The following is a 25,679-nucleotide window of genomic DNA, read 5'->3' on the forward strand; positions in this document are numbered from 1 at the left end:
CACACACACACACACACACACACACACACACACACTCTCAGACACACACACACACACACACACACACACTCAGAGCGTGGCTGCGGCGGCGTGCCGGGGACAGGAAGTGGATCTCAGCGTCTCAGAGTAAGTACCACACCTTGTGATGTCACCGGCTGGGGGCGGAGCCAGAGGTTGGCTGTGCTGATGACATCACGGCCGGGGGTCGAAGGTCACATGACCTCATCATGACAGGATGCGTTCAGGTGCTGTCAGCACAGCTGCTCTGGCTGTAGCTGCGTCTCACGCTGCGTTCAGGTGCGGTCAGTTCATCCTGGGTTGTGGTTTCACAGCAGGAAGCTGCACCTGAAGGCCACGCCAGGTGGTGGCAGCAGGAAGTGGCTCGCAGGGTGACCGTTAGCTCACCCTGGTCCTGTTAGCTTCAGTTAGCCTGGTTAGCGTGCCGTCGGCTAGTCCTGTTTAAACTCACCATGTTAACTCAGGCCAGTTAGCCTTGTTAGCTTAACCTAGCCCTGTTAGTTTAAAGTAATGTGGCTGAGGCTAGCCTGGTTAGCTTGATTTAGCCTCGTTGCTAAACACGTGTAAACAGGGCTGTAAGGTGTACTGCATGTAGTACTGTGTGGTACTGCAGTACAGGGTGGGCAGTACTCTGTGTTCTGATTCTTCAATACTCAGCACCATCATTTTGATTGACATGTCATGAAAACCAGTCAGACCCCTCCATCGAGTGGGCGGGGCCTCGTTTCTGATCACATGGTTCCACGTTTCACTTTTGACTTTTATTGGACTGAAAGGCTCGTGAGCTCCCTGACACATGCAGTTTTCATTTTTAAAACAGTTTTTTAAAAATAATTTCTAGTTTTTTGCTTATATAATGAATAATTATAATATAATTTTATTTTTTCCTCATGTTCCATTCTAACGGTACATTTTTCATTTCCTCAAAAGAAATCATGTGAGTCTGCTCAGGTTTCAGAGGCCGTCTTTAAACTTTAGGTGCTTCTTTGGTGCTAATTTTCTGGTGAGGTTTGTGCTGTCGTTTCTCAAACTGTAAATTTTGACTCTGCATTTTTCAGATTTGCTGTGTGTGTGTGTGTGTTATCGGTGTCAATATCAGCATCGGCCCTGAAAAATCACTTTCAGTCGATGCTTAATGCTGTAACACTGAATTATTCTAATCTCATTATGTGAAGTCCACAGCTGATTGGCTCTGTCACCTGTCAGTCAAACTGACCCCGCCTCTCTCTGCAGATAAATGTCCTCAGCGGCTGAGTCAGAAGCCCCGCCCACAGGAAGATGATCAAAATGTCCCTGGACAAAGACGTCGCCGTCGTCGGTGACCGGACATTACAGGAGGTGCCTATCAAAGTTAGCCCCGCCTTCCCGGCACCCGTCAGCCTATCAGAGGAGACCAAGCTCGTGAAGACACGCCCACTCCGCCCCAAAAATGGGATTCAACCCTCCAACAACGGTCAGGCCCCTCCCACTGTGCCCTCTCAGCGAATCAGCAAGCGGCGCTACTCCATGGGCGTCGGCTTCAAGGGCCTGGCCAAGCGCCGTCGCCGCGTCAACAGCGACAGCCAATCAGAGCCTGTCCTGCCAAGTCACTTCTTGTTGGGCGGGAACATCTTTGACCCTCTGAACCTGAACTCGCTGATGGACGAGGACGTCAACAGGTACGTGTCCTCAGCTCAGACTTTATTTAAAACACCTGATCGATCGACAAACACTTCCTGTGACCTCCTCCTTCTCTCCTCAGAGCCACCAATCAGGAGACTCCCAAGTGCTCGCCCCTGCCGTCGCGGGGCGGAGACCCCGTGGAGATCCTGGTTCCCCGTGACATCACCGACCCCCTCAACCTGAAGGGCGGCGGAGAGGAGGGCGTAGAGGGGGGCGGAGTCCTGCTGTCGCCCCTCAAAAGCAGGAGGAGGCACCGGAACCGCCACCACGGGGGAGGGGCCTGCGCGGGGGAGGGGCCAGAACGGACGAGGGGCGTGGCCGGAGCCGAGGGAGGAGGAGGAGGAGGAGCAGAGAGGGAGGTGAACCCGGCGCGGCTGTTTCCCTCCAGAACAACAGGTGGGAGCATAAAGGAGCATTCCACTAAAAACACAAGATGTACTCACAGTAAGGATGTACACGCAGTAAAGATGTACTCACAGTAAAGATGTACACGCAGTAAAGATGTACTCACAGTAAAGATGTACACCCAGTAAAGATATACACAGTAAAGATGTACTCACAGTAAAGATGTACACACACAGTAAAGATATACACAGTAAAGATGTACTCACAGTAAAGATGTACTCAGAGTAAAGATGTACATGCAGTAAAGATGTACACACTGTAAAGATGTACAAGTAAAGATGTACACAGTAAAGATGTACACGCAGTAAAGATGTACACGCAGTAAAGATGTACTCACAGTAAAGATGTACACACAGTAAAGATATACACACAGCAAAGATATACACATAATAAAGATGTACACACAGTAAAGATGTACTCTCAGTAAAGATGTACTCACAGTAAAGATACTCGCATTAAAGATATACACACAGCAAAGATATACACATAGTAAAGATGTACACGCAGTATAGATGTTCTCACAGTAAAGATGTACTCGCAGTAAAGATATACTCGTTGTAAATATGTACATGCAGTAAAGATACACACAGTAAAGATATACACAGTAAAGATACACAGTAAAGATGTACACACAGTAAAGATAAATACAATAAAGATATACACACAGTAAAGATGTACACGCAGTAAATATATACACAGTAAAGATATACACACAGTAAAGATGTACACGCAGTAAAGATATACATGCAGTAAAGATATACATGCAGTAAAAATATATACACAGTAAAGATATACACACAGTAAAGATGTACACGCAGTAAAGATGTACACACAGTAAAAATGTACTCACAGTAAAGATGTACTCACAATAAAGATGTACACACAGTAAGGATGTACTCACAGTAAAGATGTACACGCAGTAAAGATGTACACGCAGTAAAGATGTATACACTGTAAAGGTGTACACACAGTAACGATGTACACGCAGTAAAGATGTACTCACAGTAAAGATGTACTCACAGTAAAGATGTACATGCAGTAAAGATGTACTCGCAGGAAAGATGTACACAGTGAAGATGTACACACAGTAAAGATGTACTCACAGTAAAGATGTACACACAGTAAAGATATACACACAGTAAAGATGTACTCACAGTAAAGATGTACACACAGTAAAGATGTACGTAGTAAAGATACTCGCATTAAAGATATACACACAGCAAAGATATACACACAGCAAAGATATACACATAGTAAAGATGTACACGCAGTAAAGATGTACACACAGTAAAGATACTCGCATTAAAGATATACACACAGCAAAGATATACACATAGTAAAGATGTACACGCAGTAAAGATGTACTCACAGTAAGGATGTACTCGCAGTAAAGATATAATCATTGTAAATATGTACATGCAGTAAAGATGTACTCGCAGTAAAGATGTACTTGCAGTAAATATGTTCACACAGTAAATATGTACACGCAATAAAGATGTACTCGCAGTAAAGATGTACTTGCAGTAAATATGTTCACACAGTAAATATGTACACGCAGTAAAGATGTACTCGCAGTAAAGATGTACTTGCAGTAAATATGTTCACACAGTAAATATGTACACGCAGTAAAGATGTACTCGCAGTAAAGATGTACTTGCAGTAAATATGTGCACACAGTAAATATGTACACGCAGTAAAGATGTACTCGCAGTAAAGATGTACTTGCAGTAAAGATGTACTTGCAGTAAATATGTTCACACAGTAAATATGTACACGCAGTAAAGATGTACTCGCAGTAAAGATGTACTTGCAGTAAATATGTTCACACAGTAAATATGTACACGCAGTAAAGATGTACTCGCAGTAAAGATGTACTTGCAGTAAAGATGTACTTGCAGTAAATATGTTCACACAGTAAATATGTACACGCAGTAAAGATGTACTCGCAGTAAAGATGTACTTGCAGTAAATATGTTCACACAGTAAATATGTACACGCAGTAAAGATGTACTCGCAGTAAAGATGTACTTGCAGTAAATATGTTCACACAGTAAAGATGTACACGCAGTAAAGATGTACTCGCAGTAAAGATGTACTTGCAGTAAAGATGTACTTGCAGTAAATATGTTCACACAGTAAATATGTACACGCAGTAAAGATGTACTCGCAGTAAAGATGTACTTGCAGTAAATATGTTCACACAGTACATATGTACACGCAGTAAAGATGTACTCGCAGTAAAGATGTACTTGCAGTAAATATGTTCACACAGTAAAGATGTACTCGCAGTAAAGCTGTCCATGTCCTGCTGAGTGATCTCCTGAGCAGAAGAGGAATCTGCTCATAATAATATAGAAGTAACAGTGGTAGTAGTGTTAAATGGATTTGTTTCTGTGGGTGAAGTTAATCCTGTTTGTGTTTGTGTGCAGTTCCTCTGCTGACCAGAGAGGGCAGCGTTCCCGCCTCTCCTCTGCCCTGTGAGCTCAACACGGCCATCACCTGTAGGGATGACATTGCCCCGCCCCCTATCTTACCCCGGAGACACACCCACCCGCCATCCAGCCACGCCCAGAAGCCTCGCAGCCAAGGCGACAGTCGCCAGCGGAGACGCCGCCGCACCACCTCCACGAGGTCATCAGAAGGCGCCACGTCTGCCGACGCCCCCGCCGTCTCGGCCCAGCCAACCAGGTTCCAGACGCCGTTAGTGGGAGGAGCTAGACTCAGCAGGTGATTTGATTCAGGGGTTACATAAGTGATTACTTTTATCATTTATGATTTAACTTCTTATTCATTATAATTTTATTAAATTATTATTATTATTTGTTCATGATATTTTTGTTTGTCTTTAGTTTCATTGAGTTATTTCAGTTCCTGTGTGAACAGGATGAAAAAATTTCCTGCATTATCCTCATTTCTGTTGTTTACACTGTTTATTCTGTTGTTTACACTGTTTATTCTGTTTGATCTATTTATCCTTTCTTGCATTCATTATTATTTAGCTCTTGTGTTTTAGCACTAGTTATATAGATTATATTTTAATTATTTAAACTGCCCCACAGTTCCATCTCTGTTGTAATCCGGAAGCCAAGCAACGACATTTCGTTGTAAAAAACTCACTGCTGTGTTTTTTTGTGCAGTGACAATAAAGAAAGTCTAAGTCATAAAAGCATGATGATGTGATGACATCATCAGCGTGGTCACATGACCTCTTGCTGCCCCCTGCAGGTCTGGTGGGCCACAGCCCGGCTCCGCCCACACGCCGGCCAGGAAGAAAAAGGACCGACACCGATACCAGTACGGCAACCACAGCCGTTACTACGGCTACCACGGTTTCTATGGTGACGGGTGGGAGGGGCGGGTGGGAGCGGAGGAGGACCCCCGGCTCCGGCTGCTCAAAGACGATTGGTTCAGACACAAGAAGGCGCTGGACATCGGCTGCGGCGCCGGTCACGTGACGCTGGCCATCGCCAGGCGCTTCGGCCCCGCCCACATCCTGGGAGTGGACCGAGACGAGCGATTGGTCCACGCTGCCAGGCAGAATGTCAGACACTTCCTGTCACATGACCTGGTGGTGGAGGAGAGGAGGGGGAGGGGGAGGGGAGAGGAGGAGGGAGGAGCAGCAGAGGAGAGAGAGAAGGCAGGAGAGAGGAAGACAGAGGAGGAGGAGGTGAAGGAGGAGGAGGTGATGAAGAAGGAGGAGGAGGTGAAGGAGGAGGAGGAGGCGATGGAGGCGGCGGTGCAGCAGGTGGTCTCCCTCCTCTCCCTCCCCCTGTCGTTCAGGGTGAGTCGGGGGCCGCTGTGCGCTCCTCCTCTGCTCCTCCCTGCTGGCTCCGCCTTCCCCAACAACATCACCTTCATACAGGTGAGCTCATCAGGCCGTCTGATCCACACACACACACACACACACACACACACACACACACACAGTGAGTGTGTGGCTGTCTGTCAGTATCAGTACATATTTTGATCTGCATCAAATTTAAAAACAAACGTGATGAAACCAGAATGCTAATCATTAGCCTGACGCTAATCTGCTTTAGCCTACCAAAATAAGAGCGTGCAGTTCCCCTGTGTGTGTGTGTGTGTGTGTGTGTGTGTGTGTGTGTGTGTCCTCACTCTCCTTCCTCTCTTCCTGCCTGTTAGTTTTAAATGGATCTCTATGGTAATAGACATGTTTTCCTATTGAACAGAAACCTGTTGTGATGGCTCAGTGCTCTCAGTACAGACAGACAGGCAGGCAGGCAGACAGGCAGACAGACAGACAGACAGACAGGCAGGCAGACAGACAGGCAGGCAGACAGACAGGCAGGCTGCCGTGTGTTGTGCTGTGTCTGCTCCCTCTCACTATTTTTGTCGGTAGCAGGTGTGTGTGTGTGTGTGTGTGTGTGTGTGTGACCTCTGACCTCTGACCTGGGCCCGCCCTCAGATTCGTGTCACAGGTTTCAGTTTCCAGCAGGTTACATCACTGGAACCTGTGACATCATCAGTACTAATGCTAGCTTTAACAGTAGCAGTAGCAGTACTATCAGCATCAGCAATATCATCAGTAGCAGTAATATTAGCATTAGCGGTAGCAGTAACAGTACCATTAGCATTAGCAGCAGTAGCAACAGCAGCAGCAGCATTAGCATTAGCAGCAGCATTAACAGTAGCAGCAGCATTAGCATTAGCAGCAGCATTAGCATTCGTAGCAGTATTAACATTAGTAGCAGCATTAACAGTAGCATTAGCAGAATTAGCAGCAGCATTAGCGTTAGCAGCAGCATTTAAAGTAGCAGCAGGATTAACAGCAGCAGCATTAACAGTAGTATTAGCAGCATTAGCATTAGCAGCAGCATTAGCATCATTAGTAGCATTAACAGTCGTAGCAGTATTAGCATTAGCAGCATTAACAACAGCAGCAGCATTAACAGCAACAGCAGCATTAACAGCAGCAGCAGCATTAGCGTTAACCGCAGCAATAACAGTAGCATTTGCAGCAGCATTACCAGCATCAGCATTAACAGCAGCATTAACAGTAGCATTAGCAGCATTAGCATTAGCAGCATTAGCATTACCAGCAGCAGCATTAACATTAGCATTAACAACAGCATTAGCATTAACAGCAGCATGAACAGTAGTGGCAGCATTAGTGTTAACAGCAGCAATAACAGTAGCATTAGCAGCATGAGCATTAGCAGCAGCATTACCATCAGCAGCATTAACAGTAGCATTAGCAGCATTAGCATTAGCAGCAGCATTAGCATTAGCAGCAGCATTAACAGCAGCAGCATTAGCATTAGCAGCAGCATGAACAGTAGCATCAGCGTTAGCGTTAAGAGCAGCAATAACAGTAGCATTAGCAGCATTAGCATTAGCAGCAGCATTACCATCAGCAGCATTAACAGTAGCATTAGCAGCATTAGCTTTAGCAGCAGCATTACCATCAGCAGCATTAACAGTAGCATTAACAGCAGCATAAACAGTAGCATTAGCAGCATTAGCATTACCAGCAGCAGCATAAACAGTAGCATTAGCAGCAGCAGCATTAGCAGCAGCAGCATTAACATTAGCAGCAGCATTAACAGTAGCATTAGCAGCATTAGCATTAGCAGCAGCATTAACAGTAGCATTAGCAGCATTAGCATTAGCAGCAGCATTAACAGTAGCATTAACAGCACCACCACCAGCATTACCAGCAGCAGCAATCACAGTAGCATTAGCAGCATTAGCATTAACAGTAGCATTAACAGCAGCATTAACAGTAGCATTAGCAGCATTAGCATTAGCAGCAGCAGCATTAGCAGCAGCATTAGCAGCATTAGCATTAGCAGCAGCAGCATAAACAGTTGCATTAGCAGCATTAGCATTAGCAGCAGCAGCATTAGCAGCAGCAGCATAAACAGTTGCATTAGTAGCATTAGCATTAGCAGCAGCAGCAGTAATAATGTTCTTTTCTCTGTTTCCAGGGCGACTATGTGTCTGAGCGGGAGGCGTGGCCTGGGCGGGGCCAGTATGATGTCGTCATGTGTCTGGGCGTGACCAAGTGGGTGCAGCTCCAGTCGGGGGACGAGGGCGTGGCCCGGCTCTTCAGACGGGCCTATCAGAGCCTGTCGCCGGGCGGACTCTTCCTGCTGGAGCCGCAGCCGTGGAGCAGCTACAGCCGCAGCAAGAGAGCCTCGGTACGACCGCCGCCTCTGATTGGTCCGCTCGCTCACGCATCACGCTGACACAAAGCTTCTGATCATGATCATGATGGTCTTTTGGTTTCCTAGGAGACGACATACCGTAACTATAGAAACCTGCGACTGAGGCCCGAGAAGTTCACCAGCTACCTGACGGAGAAGATCGGCTTCACCTCCTACAGACTGCTGACACACACAGGTACACACACACACACACACACACACACACACACACACAGGTACACACACACACACACAGGTACACACACACACACACACACTCAGGTACACACACACACACACACACACACACCCAGGTACACACACACACACACACACACACACACACACACACACACACACACTCACAGGTACACACACACACACACACACTCACAGGTACACACACACACACACACACACACACAGGTACACACACACACACACACACACACACAGGTACACACACACTCAGGTACACACACACACACACACACACACACACACAGGTACACACACACACACACACACACAGGTACACACACACACTCAGGTACACACACACACACACACACACACAGGTACACACACACACACACACACACACACAGGTACAGACACACACACACTCACACACACACACATACACACACACACACACACACACACACATACACACAGGTACATACACACACACACTCACACACACACACATACACACACACACACACACACACACACACACATACACACAGGTACATACACACACACACACACACATACACACAAGTACACACACACTCAGGTAAACACACAGGTACACACACGCACACACTCACACACGCACGCACACACACACAGGTACACACACACATACAGGTACACACACACACGCACACACTCACACATGCATTCACACACACACACACACACACACACACACACAGGTACACACACAGGTATACACAACCACACACCCACACACACACACACACACGCACGCACGCACACACACACACACACACAGGTACACACACACACACACACACACACACACCCAGGTACACACACACACACACACACACACACACACACACTCACTCACAGGTACACACACACACACACACACACACACAGGTACACACACACACACACACACACACACAGGTACACACACACACACACACACACACAGGTACACACACACTCAGGTACACACACACACACACACACACACACACACACACACAGGTACACACACACACACACACACACACACAGGTACACACACAGGTATACACAACCACACACCCACACACACACACACACACACACACGCACGCACGCACACACACACACACACACACACTCACACGCACACACACACACACACACAGGTACACACACACACACTCACACTCACACACACACACACACACAGGTACACACACAAACCCACTCAGGTACACACACAGGTACACACACACACACACACACACACACACACACACACACACACACGCACACACACACACACGCACACAGGTACACACACACCCCTAGCTGATCATGATGGCTGATGTGTGTGTTTGTCTCCAGGCAACCAGAGGCCGGTCTACCTGTTCCACAAAGGCTCCACCTCCAGGAAGTGATGTCACCGCCCCGGGACACTACGCGGCCCGGCTCCGTGTTTCCACGGCAACAGCCACAAACTCTTGATTGATCAAGTCGAGGATGCTGATTGGTGGACGCAGACAAGGCGGAGTCAGATGGTGGGACAAGAAAGAGTCATAGCTCCTGTTGCTATGGTTACACACACACACACACACACACACACACACACAGAGCGAAGGCTTTCGGAGCCAACATGGCCTCCCCTGGACAGAGTGCTCAGAGCCAAAATGGCTGCCAGTCTGCTTTCATGGCTTCCCGTTGGCTCCAAGATGTCTGACACAGGAAGTCTAGACAGTTCTTTCCTGACGAGTGTTTCACGAGCCGGTTGTCACGGTAACGAGATGAGACTGTAACGACAGAAGAAGCTGACATCTGATTGGAGGACGGGGTTCACCTCCTGTTATCCACTGTGAGCAAGGACATGAATGTGATTGGACGGTTTTCCTGACAAATCAAATTGATGAAACTGACCCGAACGCCATGTGGCAGGAAGTCGACACACAGCAAAGCATTGTGGGTCGCAATGTGGGCGTGTCATCTGGTCCTGGAACGTGATTGGACCAGAGACAGGAAGTGCTGCGTCCTGATTTGTGGGATGTTTTTCTTTTCAGATTATTTTGCTGTTTCTGTTTGGGAGAATAAAGCGAGTCTGTTTGCCTTTCAGAAGTTTTTTTTTTGTTTTTGATGTTTGCTGTCGGTGTGAGAGCGGCGGGTTCGAACCCGTGACACGTTACTCACACACACACACATTTATTAAAATATGTTTTATATCCAACTTCCACATTGTTTTACATTTTCTTATCAATGTTGCTGACCCAAACGTCGTTCAGTGTGTGTGTGTCTGTGTGTTCTGTAAACAACAGCAACAATAACAGCTGCAATGTAACACTCTTCAAAGTAAAGGTACAAGCTTGGATCCGGCACTCGTGAGTGGCCACGCCCACGAGTTGGAGTGACGTGGCGACTCCTGACTTCCAGAGGGAATCTGCGCGAGACGCCTGATTGGCCGGTCAGCAGCTTCTATGATTGAGGTTGTGAAGCTGTGAGGTTGTGAGATTGTGAAGCTGTGAGGTTGTGAAGCTGTGAGGTTGTGAAGCTGTGAGGTTGTGAGGTTGTGAAGCTGTGAGGTTGTGAGGCTGTGAGGTTGTGAAGCTGTGAGGTTGTGAAGCTGTGAGGTTGTGAGATTGTGAAGCTGTGAGGTTGTGAAGCTGTGAGGTTGTGAGGTTGTGAAGCTGTGAGGTTGTGAGGCTGTGAGGTTGTGAAGCTGTGAGGTTGTGAGGTTGTGAAGCTGTGAGGTTGTGAGGCTGTGAAGCTGTGAGGTTGTGAAGCTGTGAGGTTGTGAGATTGTGAAGCTGTGAGGTTGTGAAGCTGTGAAGTTGTGAGGTTGTTAAGCTGTGAGGTTGTGAAGCTGTGAGGTTGTGAAGTTGTGAGGTGAAGCTGTGAGGTTGCGAGATTGTAAAGCTGCGAGGTTGTGAGGCTGTGAGGTTGTGAAGCTGTGAGGTTGTGAAGCTGTGAGGTTGTGAAGCTGTGAGGTTGTGAGGCTGCAAGGTTGTGAAGCTGTGAGGTGAAGCTGTGAGGTTGTGAGGCTGCGAGGTGAAGCTGTGAGGTTGTGAGGCTGCGAGGTTGTGAGGCTGTGAGGTTGTGAGGCTGTGAGGTTGTGAGGCTGTGAGGTTGTGAAGCTGTGAGGTTGTGAGGCTGCGAGGTTGTGAGGCTGTGAGGCTGTGAGGTTGTGAGGCTGCGAGGTGAAGCTGTGAGGTTGTGAGGCTGCGAGGTTGTGAGGCTGTGAGGTTGTGAGGCTGTGAAGCTGTGAGGTATTTCGTTAAACTGTTAGACAATATGTATAGACGCAGTTGTTCCAGTATTATGGAGGTCCTACAGTGACGTGGCTGATAGAACATCTGAAACTGTGCCTCCAAAGTGGACACAGGAACAGCGCCTCCTTCTGGCACACTTTGTGCATGACAGGAAGGATCTCATTGAAGGGAAGTGTGGAGCAGGGTTGACATCAGGGTACCTTTTTAAAAGCTCAGTATCATTCAATGCTTCAAAAATATTGACACAGTAACGACACAGATTAGCGGCGGCAGCCATCGACTCCCTTCCCTCGTCACAGTCAGGACCTGCTTTTAGTGCTGAGATACTTTGTCAAACTCTCTTGGCAGAGAAATGTAGGAGTCCTAGAATCAGGATGGACACACCCATTATTTTTAAGAGTTTCTCCTGAATCAGCAAGTTAGGAGTCACTTTCAGCCTTAAGACGTTTAGCCAAGATAAAATAGTTTTGTGGACATCCCATCTTTTTCATCAGTTTCTAATAAGTTTTTTTTGTTGTTGTTGTTTGTCAAAAATGTCAAGTCATTTTCCTCCTTTTCTTTCCTTTTTTCTTACCTTTTACATTTTGCTAATTTCCAGGTTATTTTTCTTCAAACCTTTTATTAATTTGTTTTAAATTTTTGGGTCATGTGTTGGGAAGTTGCTCAGTGACTACAACATTAAAAGACCTCTTACAGCTGAATGCACATTCGACTTTACTGAGAACTTTCTGCGCGCAGGACTTTAACTTTGAAAGGCACAGTTGTACATTATGGGATGGAAACCCATCTGCCTGTCAGCCATCATCAATCAGAAATGATCACGAAACAGTTTTGACGGTCGGCAGGCGGCTCATGCCAAACTGAGCTCGCTTCCCCTTCAGAATAAAGTGACGTACTGCTGAAAAACAAAACACGTCTCTCCTGTGGAAACCTGGTAACTCCTGATGCTCTGTATCTCCATGTAAACTGCTGGAGGAGCTTCAGCCCTGATGTCTGAGAAGGTGCAGGGCGGTGTGCGTCCAGCGGGGGGCGCTGCCGCCTCAGCAGCCAGCCTCCAGGTGGAGCTCTTTGGCTTCCTGATGGCTGTTACTGGCTTTTCTCATTTCTGTAAATCTTTATTGACAACTGGAGGTCGACAGAAACGGGACTGAAATGACTGAAAGGTTTGAAACGGGAAGTCCCGCCCCTCCGTGACTGCATCATCTGGAACCCTCTAACCCGTTCACCCATTCATCCACTCATTCATTCACTCATTCATTCATTTAGAAAGAAAGCTAAAATGCTAAAAAAGCTAAAAGCTCCTCTGAGGGTCTCAGGGGAGGTTCCAGGTTCTTTAAGGTGGTCCCAGGGCTCCTAAAGGGTTCTCAGGGTAAGGGATGAGATGGTTCCAGGGGTCCTTGTTTACATTCTGGGATCCTTGACAAGGTTCTCTGAGTTCTAGATGAAGTTCCAGGGGTTCTTGACGGGGTCTTTTAGGGGGATTCAGGGGCCTTTGGAGGGGTTTCAGGGTTCCTTTAGGGGGTACCAGGGGTCTTTGAGGAGGTTTCAGGGTTCCTTTAGGGAGACTCAGGGGTCTTTGACGGGGTTTCAGGGTTCCTTTAGGTGGACTCAGGGTTCTTTGAGGGGGTTTCAGGGTTCCTTTAAGGGTTATCGGGGGTCTTGGAGGGGGTTTCAGGGTTCCTTTAGGGGACTCAGGGGCCTTTGGAGGGGTTTCAGGGTTCCTTTAGGGGGTACCAGGGGTCTTTGAGGAGGTTTCAGGGTTCCTTTTGGGAGACTCAGGGGTCTTTGACGGGGTTTCAGGGTTCCTTTAGGGGGACTCAGGGGTCTTTTAGGGCGTTTCAGGGTTACTTTAGTGAGACTCAGGGGTCTTTGAGGGGTTTCAGGGTTCCTTTAGGGTGTATCGGGGCCTTTGAGAGGGTTTCAGGGTTCCTTTGGGGGTATCGGGGGTCTTTGAGGGGGCTTCAGGGCTCCTTTAGGGGGTATCGGGGGTCTTTGGAGGGGTTCCTTTAGGGGGTATCGGGGGTCTTTGAGGGGGTTTCAAGGTTCCTTTAGGGGGTATCGGGGGTCTTTGGAGGGGTTCCTTTAGGGGGTATTGGGGGTCTTTGAGGGGGTTTCAGGGTTCCTTTGGGGGTATCAGAGGGTCTTTGGGGGGGTTTCAGGGTTCCCTTAGGTGGTATCAGGGGGTCTTTGAGGGGGTTTCAGGGTTCCTTTAGGGGGTATTGGGGATCTTTGGAGGGATTCCCAGGGTTCTTTAGGGGGTAACGGGGGTCTTTGAGGGGGTTTCAGGGTTCTTGGTGGTGGTTCCTTGGCATCCCAATCAAAATTGGGTACATCTTAGTCTCTAGAAGAAATGGTTCTGTGTTCTGCATTAGAATGAGTCATGGTGATCTGGAACTTTTAAGGTTCTGTCTTTTTTAAAGTTACATAAACATAGAACACACACACACACACACACACACACAGTAAACACTGAGGTTTATTGACAAACTTGGTTCTACACGTTCAGAGTACAGTTCCACACAGACTAAATGTTATGTGAAAGAAATTATTTCTCCATAAAAAAGCCGGTTAACATGTTCTGGAGGAAAACCAACAAGGTTTAATTCTTCAGTTAAATCTGATGGATCCAACAAACAAACAAACAAGGAAATGACCTGAAACTGAGGAAGAAAAAAACCATTTGAAAATTTGCCAAGCAAAGATGTTTTTTTTTGTTTGTTTTTTTTTTTACCTGTAACATGATCTGAAATTTGTAATTACAGTTATAAATATAGTTTTGTAGACATCTTGCTCCCTGTTTTTGTCTTTAATAATTTAATAATAATGATAATAATGTTTTCACCGTTTTCAGGTAATTTTCTTTTTTCTTTCTTAATTGTCATCTTTTTAATTGTCTCTGTGATGTCATGATGTGTTTGTTTGTTTCTCATGTTCATAAACAGCAGATATTGATCAGCCCATTACATCGTGGTAACACACAGGAATCTATTGATTAGTGATTGATGGGTTAGTGCTGACAGAGGAAAGGGGCGGGGCTCGGGTTAGAGGCCCAGCTCCAGCGCCGCCTCGTCTCCATGGTAACCGGGGAGGTGGGCGTGGTCAGGCAGGTCGGCGGTCAGCCCCTCCCCTCCCTCCAGGCTGTCGTCCAGCAGCTCACCTCCACCTGCCGCCTGGCTCCTCCCCCCTGGGGCGGTGGCAGGGCCCATTGCCCCCGGGGCGGCGGCAACGGGGCCCCCACTCCCCCCCAGGGTGGCGGCGGGGCCCCTCAGTCTGCTGAGCAGCTGGTGGAAGCTCAGCAGGAGAGCCTGCAGGAGCAGAGCACAGGGGGTTGGATCGTTTGCTTCACCTCCATAAAACAAAGAAAATGACCTGGAAATTATCAGCAAAACAATTTAATAAATAAATAAATAAATAAATAAATACATAAAAATAAGAAATGACCAGAAAATTATCGTCAAAATAATAAAATAAATTAATAAAAAAAACACAACATGACCAGAAAATTATCATCAAAATAATAAAATAAATTAATAAAAAAATACGACATGACCAGAAAATTATCATCAAAATAATTAAATAAATAAATGAATAAATAAATAAAATAAGACATGACCAGAAAATTATCATCAAAATAATAAAATAAATAATAAAAAAATATATGACATGACCAGAAAATTATCATCAAAATAATAAAATAAATAAATAAATAAAGACAAATAAAAAATGACCTTTAAATTGTAAAAAAAATAATAATAATAATAAAAAAAAAATAGTAAAGCAGTTTCCAGAGAACTTGATTATGAACTTGAAGTAAGACAGAGTGAAGACTGGCAGGTGTGTGTGTGTGTGTGTGTGTGTGTGTGTGTGGGGGTGGATGTGTGTGTGTGTGTGTGTGTGTGTCTCACCCTGCGGTAGTTCTCTTGGCTCTCCATGCTGTCGTCGCCGGTGTCGCTCGCCCACTCTCTCTCTCTCAGCGGGCTCCAGTGTCTCAGGAGGAAAACACTCGAACTGTTCCCACTGATGAGCTGCTGCAGGCTCTGACACACACACACACACACACACACAGTCCTCATCTCTAGTTTTGAGTCTTCAATATTTTAACATTTTAGTGATGAAGTTTATATATCATTATCATCATCATCATCACCATCATCCTCATCATCACCATCATCATCATCTTCATCACTGCTGTTCTGTTTTGTTCCACATGTGATGGAAAAAGTGCACAGGGTTAAATAAATCATAATAAATAAATCCTCACAGTGTGGACTGAGGGATCAGAGGACATGATATGAAAAACTGGAGTTTTTATTCATTTATCATCCAGGTAAACAGATCAACAACAATAACAACAACAACAGTGATGATGATGATGATGATGATGATGATGATGATGTGTTTTGATTGACAGCTCACCTCCTGGGAGGAGTCCACCCTCTCCAGCGCCTGGAGGACATGACATCATCAACGACATCATCAACGACGTCATCACAAAGCAGGAATATGGCACAGAATTGTAGTCCGTGTGTGTGTGTGTGTGTGTGTGTGTGTGTGTGTGTGTGTGTGTGTGTGTGTGTGTTACCGTGTTCTCCACGATCCGCTGTGGTGTTCTGTCTTCACTCTGAAACAGGAAACGCATCACAACATGTCGTCATGTTAATGTGTGTGTGTGTGTGTGTGTGTGTATGTGTGTGTGTGTGTGTGTGCATGTCAGGTGACCTCTGACCTCTGAGCTGTGGCTCTGGTCGGACGATGAGGATGACGAAGATGAGGAGGAGTCAGTTCCCCGCTGTCTCACACACACACACACACACACACACACACACACACACACAAATATGTTAATAAATATCATCAATTCAATTCAAATGAGAGCCAGTGTGTGTGTGTGTGTGTGTGTGTGTGTGTGTGTGTGTGTGTGTGTGTTACCCGTCTGGTTGGTGTGTCTGTGGGCCAGACGTCAGTTGGTGAAATCTGTTCCAAATAAACAAACAAACAAAACAACAGTAAACAGCAGCACACACACACACACACACACACACACACACAGTGTGCATACTGCATAGTACACTACACTGCATACTTCATGAGGGCAGCTGCAGTACACACTAAAGGTGAAGAGTACCAGTATGAGATTTGGAACGCAGGGCAGTTTGTCACTTCCTGCCATCAGAGACGGGCCGGAGGTGAGAGGTCTCACTCGGCGGACAGCAGGAGCGCTAACGAGTGAGAGGTCTGTCCTGCGGCCCGTCTCTGACAGCAGCTGGGACTACTTTCAGCCGCATCACAGCCGTACTCATCCTCAGTGTAACAGCACCGCCTAGTATTACTACACCTAATAATACTAATACTACTAATAGCTGTTGTACTACTAATACATATAATTATGCAAATAATACACATCGTATTAATAATACTGCAAGAACTACTGCTGCTACTACACACACACACACACACACACACTTACTGTCGTCTGGCTCTGTTGTTCTTGAAAGCTTGCATGTAGTCCCCCTAGAACCTTCACACACACACACACACACACACACACACACACACACACACAGCAGAGTCAGCTTGTCTCTGGAGGAAGCCCAAACAAACTAACAAAACAAAACAAACAGGTAAACAAACAAAGGTCACATGAGGTCAGGTGAGTCTGGTTCTTACTGGACTGGACTGGTTCTGTCCCAGCAGGCACAGGGCGATCAGAACCCTCCACATTCTGGACTGAGCTGGTTCTGCTGGTTCTGCTGGTTCTGCTGGTTCTGGTCTGAAACCAAACCTCTGGCTGAACTTTGACCCTGAGAGTCCCGCAGGTCACAGCTGCTCCTGGAGGTCCTGGTGTGGTCCTGGAGGTCCTGGAGGTCCTGGTCTGCTACTGGAGGTCCTGGTCTGGTCCTGGAGGTCCTGGAGGTCCTGGAGGTCCTGGAGGTCCTGGAGGTCCTGGAGGTCCTGGTCTGCTCCTGGAGATCCTGGAGGTCCTGGAGGTCCTGGAGGTCCTGGTCTGGTCCTGGAGGTCCTGCAGGTTGTGCCTGGGCTCTGGTCCGACTTGTCTTTAAATCCTCCATCTGACAGGAAGTGATCTGCCCCCCCCTCCTCCCACTGACAGCCCACTGTCAACAACACCCTGATTTATAATGAGTGTGTGTGTGTGTGTGTGTGTGTGTGTGTGTGTGTGTGTGTGTGTGTGTGTGTGTGTGTGTGTGTGTGTGTGTGTCACACCGCTGTCACTCTGTTTTGCTGCTGTTGCTGTTGCTATGGAGACAGTAAATTAGTAAATCAAGAGTTTATATCTGAATTTTCCCTGAACTGATCCAGAGACCTGTCTGTCTGTCAATCTGTCTGTCTGTCTGCCTGTCTGTCTGTCTGTCTGTCTGTCTGTCTGTCTGTCTGTCTGTCTGTCTGCCTGCCTGCCTGTCTGTTCTCCCGAGAACGTTCTCCATGTGTTCCTGCAGGTTCTGCTGTACTCAGTATTTACATATTAATGTGTGTTTGTAGATGTGTGTTTATTTATTTACATATTAATGTGTGTTTATAGATTTTTATGTATTTATTTATTTACATATTAATGTGTGTTTATAGATGTGTATGTGTTTATTTACATATTAATGTCTGTTTATAGATGTGTCTGTGTTTATTTACATATTAATGTGTGTTTATAGATTTTTTTGTATTTATTGATTTACATATTAATGTCTGTTTATAGATGTGTATGTATTTATTTACATATTAATGTGTGTTTATAGATGTGTATGTATTTATTTACATATTAATATATTTATAGATGTGTATGTTTATTTATTTACATATTAATGTCTGTTTATAGATGTGTATGTATTTATTTACATATTAATGTGTGTTTGTAGATGTGTATGTATTTATTTACATATTAATGTGTGTTTGTAGATGTGTATGTATTTATTTACATATTAATGTGTGTTTGTAGATGTGCATGTATTTATCTGTGTGGTGAGCCGTGACTCAACAACACGTTTCACAACCAGAAGCTGTTTGTGCAGCAACTGAAGATTTACTGCAGGGCAACCCCCCGCCAACACACACACACACACACACACACACTCACACACACACACACACACACACATGCACACAGAACAGAGCTTGTGTGTGATAAGGAGTGTGTGTGTGTGTGTGTGTGTGTGTGTGTGTGTGTGTTCATCCAGCGGGCCGACACCTGCAGGAGGAGATTTTCACAATAAGAGACACATTTTAAACCAAATAATGAAACTGTTTCAGCCCTTAAACACTGATGTTCCCTTAACCCTAAATCCTTAAACTCTGATGTTCCCTTAACCCTAACTCCTTAAACTCTGATGTTCCCTTAACTGTAACCCCTCAAACTCTGATGTTCCCTTAACTGTAACTCCTTAAACTCTGATGTTCCGTTAACCCTAACCCTCCTCAAACTCTGATGTTCCCTTAACTGTAACCCCTCAAACTCTGATGTTCCCTTAACTGTAACCCCTTAAACTCTGATGTTCCCTTAACCCTAACTCCTCAAACTCTGATGTTCCCTTAACTGTAACCCCTCAAACTCTGATGTTCCCTTAACTGTAACCCCTTAAACTCTGATGTTCCCTTAACCCTAACTCCTTAAGCTCTGATGTTCCCTTAACTGTAACCCCTCAAACTCCGATGTTCCCTTAACTGTAACCCCTTAAACTCTGATGTTCCCTTAACTGTAACCCCTCAAACTCTGATGTTCCTTTAACTGTAACCCCTTAAACTCTGATGTTCCCTTAACCCTAACTCTTTAAACTCTGACGTTCCCTTAACCCTGACCCCTTAAACTCTGACGTTCCCTTAACCCTGATCCCTTAAACTCTGACGTTCCCTTAACCCTAACCCCTTAAACTCTGATGTTCCCTTAACCCTAACCCCTTAAACTCTGATGTTCCCTTAACTGTAACCCCTTAAACTCTGATGTTCCCTTAACCCTAACTCCTTAAACTCTGACGTTCCCTTAACCCTGACCCCTTAAACTCTGATGTTCCTTTAACCCTGATCCCTTAAACTCTGACGTTCCCTTAACTGTAACCCGCAAACTCTGATGTTCCCTTAACCCTAACTCCTTAAACTCTGACGTTCCCTTAACCCTAACCCCTTAAACTCTGATGTTCCCTTAACTGTAACCCCTTAAACTCTGATGTTCCCTTAACCCTAACTCCTTAAACTCTGATGTTCCCTTAACTGTAACCCCTTAAACGTCCCCTCAGCATCACAGTTTATTCATGTAACACCAGTTTCCCCGTCAGCAGCTTCAAATCTGGAGTTAAAGTCCATTTCTAACATGTTTTGAACTGTTTTTTTTTCCTTTGAACATTTGAGCTTCTGGTTCCTTTCCTCCAGCTGTGCTTTCTGATTTTTCCTTCTTTCAAAAGGGAATTTTCAGCTCAATCTAAGCTTCCCTGTGTGTGCTCTCAGTGCTCCCTTAACTTCAAGCCCTTAACTTAACCCTGCAGTCCCCTCAGGGCTGAAGCTCCAGCAGGAGGCGCCACTGCTGCTTCACAGCTGCAGAACCACAGGACATAGAGGAGATCTACATGTCTCATGCTGCATTTCTCTGGAAGCAAGCAGCAACATGTCTGGAGAAAACGAGAATTTACAATTAAGTTCTGTGGATTTGAACAGAGCAGTGTGTGTGCGTGTGTGTGTGTGCGTGCAGAGCAGAAAAACTCCACATTATCAATCATCATCATCAAAACCTTTATTTGTGTCAAAACAGGGACGCAGAGCGCCTCATGAATCATAAACAAAACCAAAACAACAACAAGCAGCAGGTGAAGTTCAGCAGAACAACACAAACCTGGAACCAATAAATAACAGAGGAGAACGTGACTTCATGAAAAGTGATTTAACACTAGTAGAGTGGTGGTACCACTGTCCACCACAGGGGGCGCTCTTACTGGACAATCAATTCAAATGCAATCAGAAGAGTTGAAAAATCGTAAAAAATGTAAAAACAACAACAACAACAACAACAAAAAACAGTTTTCTTCGACGTAGCTTGAAGGCAGCGCATGGTGAGGTACAAACGTGATGCATTATGAGTGAAATGTCCCTTTAACCAACTGAAACCCACAAGCCCAGCGGCAGGCTTTTATTTTTTAAATGTTTTAATTATGCCTATAAACAAAATACCTTTTAATCCTTTAAAAAATAAAATAACAACACCAACAATAATAATAATAATAATAATTGCTTCTTAGGCCTATGAAGACACATTTTCAGATTCTTCAACAAACAAAAAAGTTTAAATAACAAATTTAAATAACCTTTTTTATTTTTGATGAGACAATTTTTAAATTAAAAAATTAACAAATAAAACCAAAATAAACTATATATATATTTTATATTTCTTTATGGTGACCTGACTGCCCTAATCTGACGTTTTCTTACAGAGTTCCGGTTTTCAATAAGTGCTTTTTGATGAAACAGAACAATTAAAAATAATAATAATAATACAGAGTTATATCAACACTGTCAAAATAAAAGCCTGGCCCGGGGTCCTGGGTGTGAGGGGGTTAAACAGAGCACAGCTGAGGGTGGAGTCAGCTGGAGGAGGCGGAGCTCTGATGTCACCAGTTATTTTCCTCCCTGCTGCTCGGTGGCAGATCGACCTGACCGCTGACCCCGCCCCTGACCCCGCCCCTGACTCCGCCCCCGCCCAACATCTGCTGCTGCTGGCGGCTCGCCTCGTAACGAGTGTTAACATCATTCGTCGGGTTAGCGAGGTCGTTATGATGTCGTGCCTGGTGTTGGAGACGCTGCAGCGCTAGCGTGTCGCTGGCTGTTTCCGGGGCAACGGGGTGGTTGCTATAGGAACGGCTGATGGGAGCGAGGAAGCCGAAGTTGTAGGGTCTCCTGCGAGGAGGAGGAGGAGGAGGAGGAGAGACAACGTTTTCCTCACTGTTAGCATACTGGGTAGGACTAGGGCTGCTACCATGGATAGCGTCTGCGTTAGCATCTATGCTACCATCTGCACCTGCTTCCACCCTTTCTGCGTTAGCATCTTCTACGCTAGCTCCAGAATCAGTATCCATGCTAGAGGGGCTAGTGCTGTATTCTACAGTTGGCACTGGGGTTATGCTAACATCTGGGTTAGCATTTTTGGCAGCTTCTGTGCTAGCATCTTCATCTGCTTCTGCGCTCAATATGGCTGCTTGTGTGTTAGCGGCAGTGCTAGCAGCGATGCTAGCAGGGCTGGTGCTGGACTCCATGCTAACACTCTGGTCAGAGCCTGGCCTAGCTTCTGCACTCAAATCGGCATCAGCCCCGTCATTCACGCTAGCATGAGGGTTAGCACCCATGCTAGCTTCATAGCTGGCAGTTATGCTAGCAGGCTTACTGCTGTACTCTACAGTGTGGTTAGCCTCCGTGCTAACACTGATTGTGTCCTCCATGCTAGCTGACTGTGAAAGGCTTTTGGACTCAGATTCTTCCTGGCTGGAGGCGGAGCCAGAGCTGTGGCCGAGGTCAGGGCGGGAGCCGGGGCTGGGATTAGGATTAGAGCTGAGGTTTTCATCTGAAACAGACTCGGAGTGGATCTGCGAGTCTGCAGACGAGTCGTCCTCTGAATCGACTCCTGGAGACGACTCATGTGACTCAGAAGAAGCAGAATCTGGTTCAGGGCTTGACGTCGACTCTTCTGATTCTGACTCAGAGGATTCAGGAGCAGCTGGAGGTTGAGGGGCGGAGCCTGCTGCGACCTCCTCGCTGCTGGAGCTGACCTCTGCTCCACCCACAGGAGCCCCTGGGCTCCCGGAGCTGCTGGGCTCGAGACTCTCCTCAGAGCTGTCAGGGTTTGAACCAACATCCGTTAGCATCTTAGGCAAGGAACCTAGACTCTTTTGGCTTTTACTGACAGAGCCGGCATCTTCCTGACTGCTGTGCATCGTAGGTTCTGGACCCTGAACAGAACCGCCTGCCTTTAAACTAGAACCCTGATGAAAATTTGAGAGAAACTGTAACATCTCCTGGACCTGAGAACCAGAGTCCTGCTGGTTGGGGGTATTTGTAGCTTCTAGACTCTCATCAGAGCGAAGAACCTCCTGACTGAGGGAGGGGGAGCCAGGTGTTGAACCATCAGCCACCTGGGTGGTTCTGTTAGATCCAGCACCCTCCTCATCACTGGAGCTGACGTATTCCAGACTCTCATCGCTGTCGGAGTTCAAACGAGCAGCTGCCTTGTTCTCGGGAATAGAACCTGCGCTCTGCTTGGACTCCAGACTCTCATCGCTGCTGGAGTTCAAACTAACATCCATGTCACTGCTGGAGCTGGAGCTGGGTGTTGAACCAGCAACCTCTTGGGTGGTTCTGTCAGAGCTGGTGGATTCCAGACTCTCATCACTGTCGGGTTTTGAACTAGCAACCATCTTGTTCTTGGGAATAGAATCTGCACTCTGCTGGATTTTACTGTTATCCTCTGGGATGGATTCTAGACTCTCATCACTGTCGGGATTCAAACTAACATCCACTTGACTGCTGGTGTTGGAGCTGGGCGTCAAACCAAGGACCTCCTGACTGTCGCTGTTGGAGCTGATTGCGTCCTGATTGGCTGACAGTGGATGTAAAACCTTGTGGACGGGGCGAATCACCTCCTGACTGCTGGACCTGGACCCAGCCTGATCTGCAGCCGCGCCGACGCCATCCAGACTGACTGGCCTCGAACCTCCAGCATCTGCACTCTCAGAGCTTGAACTTACAACCTCCCGGGAGAGCAGGTCCAAACCAAGCCCGTCCACTCGGCTGGGCGCCCCCCGGTGGCTGCCGTTGGAACCCACAGCTCTCTGGCTGGCAGCAGAGCTGAAATCCTGCAGGTCCGGGTTCAGATCTGGAACCTCCTCAGTCTCTGAACTAGAACTAACAACCTCCAACAAAGAGGAGTTGTTAAAGTCATCAGAGGCAGTCAGCGGTGCCTCAGCGGTCTCCTCGCTGGATGAGCTGTTGCTGAGGTCAGAGCCGGTGCTGAGGTCAGAGCCGGTGCTGAGGTCAGAGCCGGTGCCGAGGTCAGAGCTGGTGCTGAGCTCGTCCTGGAGAAGAGCCGGCTGGTAGTTCAGCTCCCTGCTCTCCGTGCTGTTGTTAAAATCATCCAAGTCATCAGAGACAGTCACTTTCTGGCTGAGACCATCTTCACCGGAGGTACTGTTGTTTAACTCATCAGCTTCATCAGAAACAGTGAACATTGGTTGATCGTACATCATTTGCTCTGAGGAGAGGCTGCTCTTGTTCTGCTCATGGGCTTCAGTCATTGGCCGGCTGCTGTTGTCATTCTCATCTGTGAGCAGTGATGCTGTCGGCTGCTTGTCCTGCGCCATCATTTCCTCATCGCTGATGTCATCACTCTCACTGCTGTCCCTGCTGTTTTCATCCCTACAGCAGCAAAAACAAGGGAGTCAGGCTGATAGGGGCAGATTAGAGCAGATTAATAAGGAGATTAACAAGGAAAGGCAGATTAGGCCAGATTAACAAAGAGATTAACAAGGAAAGGCAGATTAGAACAGATTAACAAGGAGATTGACAAGGAGAGAACATGCTCATGTGGTAGATTAGACCAGATTAACAAAGAGATTAACAAGGAAAGGCAGATTACAGCAGATTAACAAGGAGAGGACAGGCTGATAGGGGCAGATTAGAGCAGATTAACAAGGAGAGGACAGACTCATGTGGCAGATTAGAGCAGATTAACAAGGAGATTAACAAGGAAAGGCAGATTAGAACAGATTAACAAGGAGATTGACAAGGAGAGGACAGGCTCATGTGGCAGATTAGACCATATTAACAAAGAGATTAACAAGGAAAGGCAGATTACAGCAGATTAACAAGGAGAGGACAAGTTGATAGGGGCAGATTAGAGCATATTAACAAGGAGAGGACAGACTCATGTGGCAGATTAGATCAGATTAGATCAGATTAACAAGGAGATTAACAAGGAAAGGCAGATTAGAATAGATTAACAAGGAGATTAACAAGGGAAGGCAGATTAGAATAGATTAACAAGGAGATTAACAAGGAGAGGACAGGCTCATATGGCAGATTAGACCATATTAACAAAGAGGTTAACAAGGAAAGGCAGATTAGAGCAGATTAACAGGGAGAGGACAGGTTGATAGGGGCATATTAGAGCAGATTAACAAGGAAATTAACAGGAGAGGACCGACTCGTGGCAGATTAGAGCAGATTAACAAGGAGAGGACAGATTTATAGGAGCAGATTAGAGCAGGTTAACAAGGAGAGGACAGGTTGATAGGACCAGATTAACAAGGAACAGATTTACAAGGAGAGGACAGGTTGATAGGACCAGATTAACAAGGAACAGATTTACAAGGAGAGGACAGGTTGATAGGAGCAGATTAACAAGGAACAGATTAACAAGGAGAGGACAGGTTGATAGGAGCAGATTAGAGCAGATTAACAAAATGAGGACAGGTTGATAGGAGCAGATTAAGGAGAGGGCATCTCCTCACCTTCCTCCTTCCTCGCTCCCACTCCCCTCCTCCTCTTCCTCGGGGATGATGAAGATGGCGAAGCTGAAAGTCACGTTCTTCTTTGCGTCTTCAATCTCTACAATCACGCTGGGCGGAGCCTCAGTGGGCGGGGTTTGTGACCTAAGCTGCGAGGCCCCTCCCTCAACAGGAAGTGCAGAAGGTGTCTGGAAACAAAACAAAACAGTTTGGGAGGGATCTGAGCAGCGGAATAGTTTGAAGAGATACTGGAGGGTGTATGAATGACTTCCTGTGGGCGTGGCCTGTGGGCGTGGCCTGATTGTGAGCGGACAGGAGGGTCAGTGGCAATGAGTTTTTACACTTTAGTTACTTTAGTTACTTTAGTTACTTTAGTGACTTTAGTTACTTTAGTGACTGGTGGAGTTTGGTGGAAGTGGAGGAGCTGCGTCAGAGTGCAGCACGGAACAACAGAGGAA

At 46.4% G+C, this 25,679-nt stretch overlaps 2 protein-coding genes across 3 annotated transcripts in view; one reads left to right on the plus strand and one right to left on the minus strand.

Moving 5' to 3' along the window:
* LOC115376951 (phosphatidylinositol 4,5-bisphosphate 3-kinase catalytic subunit alpha isoform-like) overlaps positions 1–684 on the minus strand; it is a 15,695-nt gene extending 15,011 nt beyond the window's left edge. Inside the window, exon 1 of the mRNA XM_030076805.1 lies at positions 627–684. Within this exon, the coding sequence (XP_029932665.1) occupies positions 627–684 (58 nt within the window). The remainder of the gene's footprint in view (positions 1–626) is intronic.
* mepceb (methylphosphate capping enzyme b) lies at positions 1–10,586 on the plus strand. Of its 2 annotated transcripts, none has more exons than XM_030076354.1 (8): positions 1–126; positions 1,252–1,676; positions 1,760–2,076; positions 4,515–4,812; positions 5,311–5,947; positions 8,034–8,246; positions 8,340–8,448; positions 9,849–10,586. In XM_030076354.1, exons 2-8 carry the CDS (start codon positions 1,297–1,299, stop codon positions 9,899–9,901), a joined length of 2,007 nt encoding a protein of 668 aa, XP_029932214.1. In that variant the 5' UTR covers positions 1–126; positions 1,252–1,296; the 3' UTR covers positions 9,902–10,586. The 2 variants fall into 2 exon arrangements, with proteins under 2 accessions (XP_029932214.1, XP_029932215.1); XM_030076355.1 differs by lacking the exon at positions 1–126 and adding an exon at positions 228–297.
* The last annotated feature ends 15,093 nt before the right edge of the window (positions 10,587–25,679 follow it).

This window comes from Myripristis murdjan, chromosome 18 (genome assembly GCF_902150065.1).
Source record: "Myripristis murdjan chromosome 18, fMyrMur1.1, whole genome shotgun sequence".
In the NCBI taxonomy this organism is placed as follows: domain Eukaryota; kingdom Metazoa; phylum Chordata; class Actinopteri; order Holocentriformes; family Holocentridae; genus Myripristis; species Myripristis murdjan.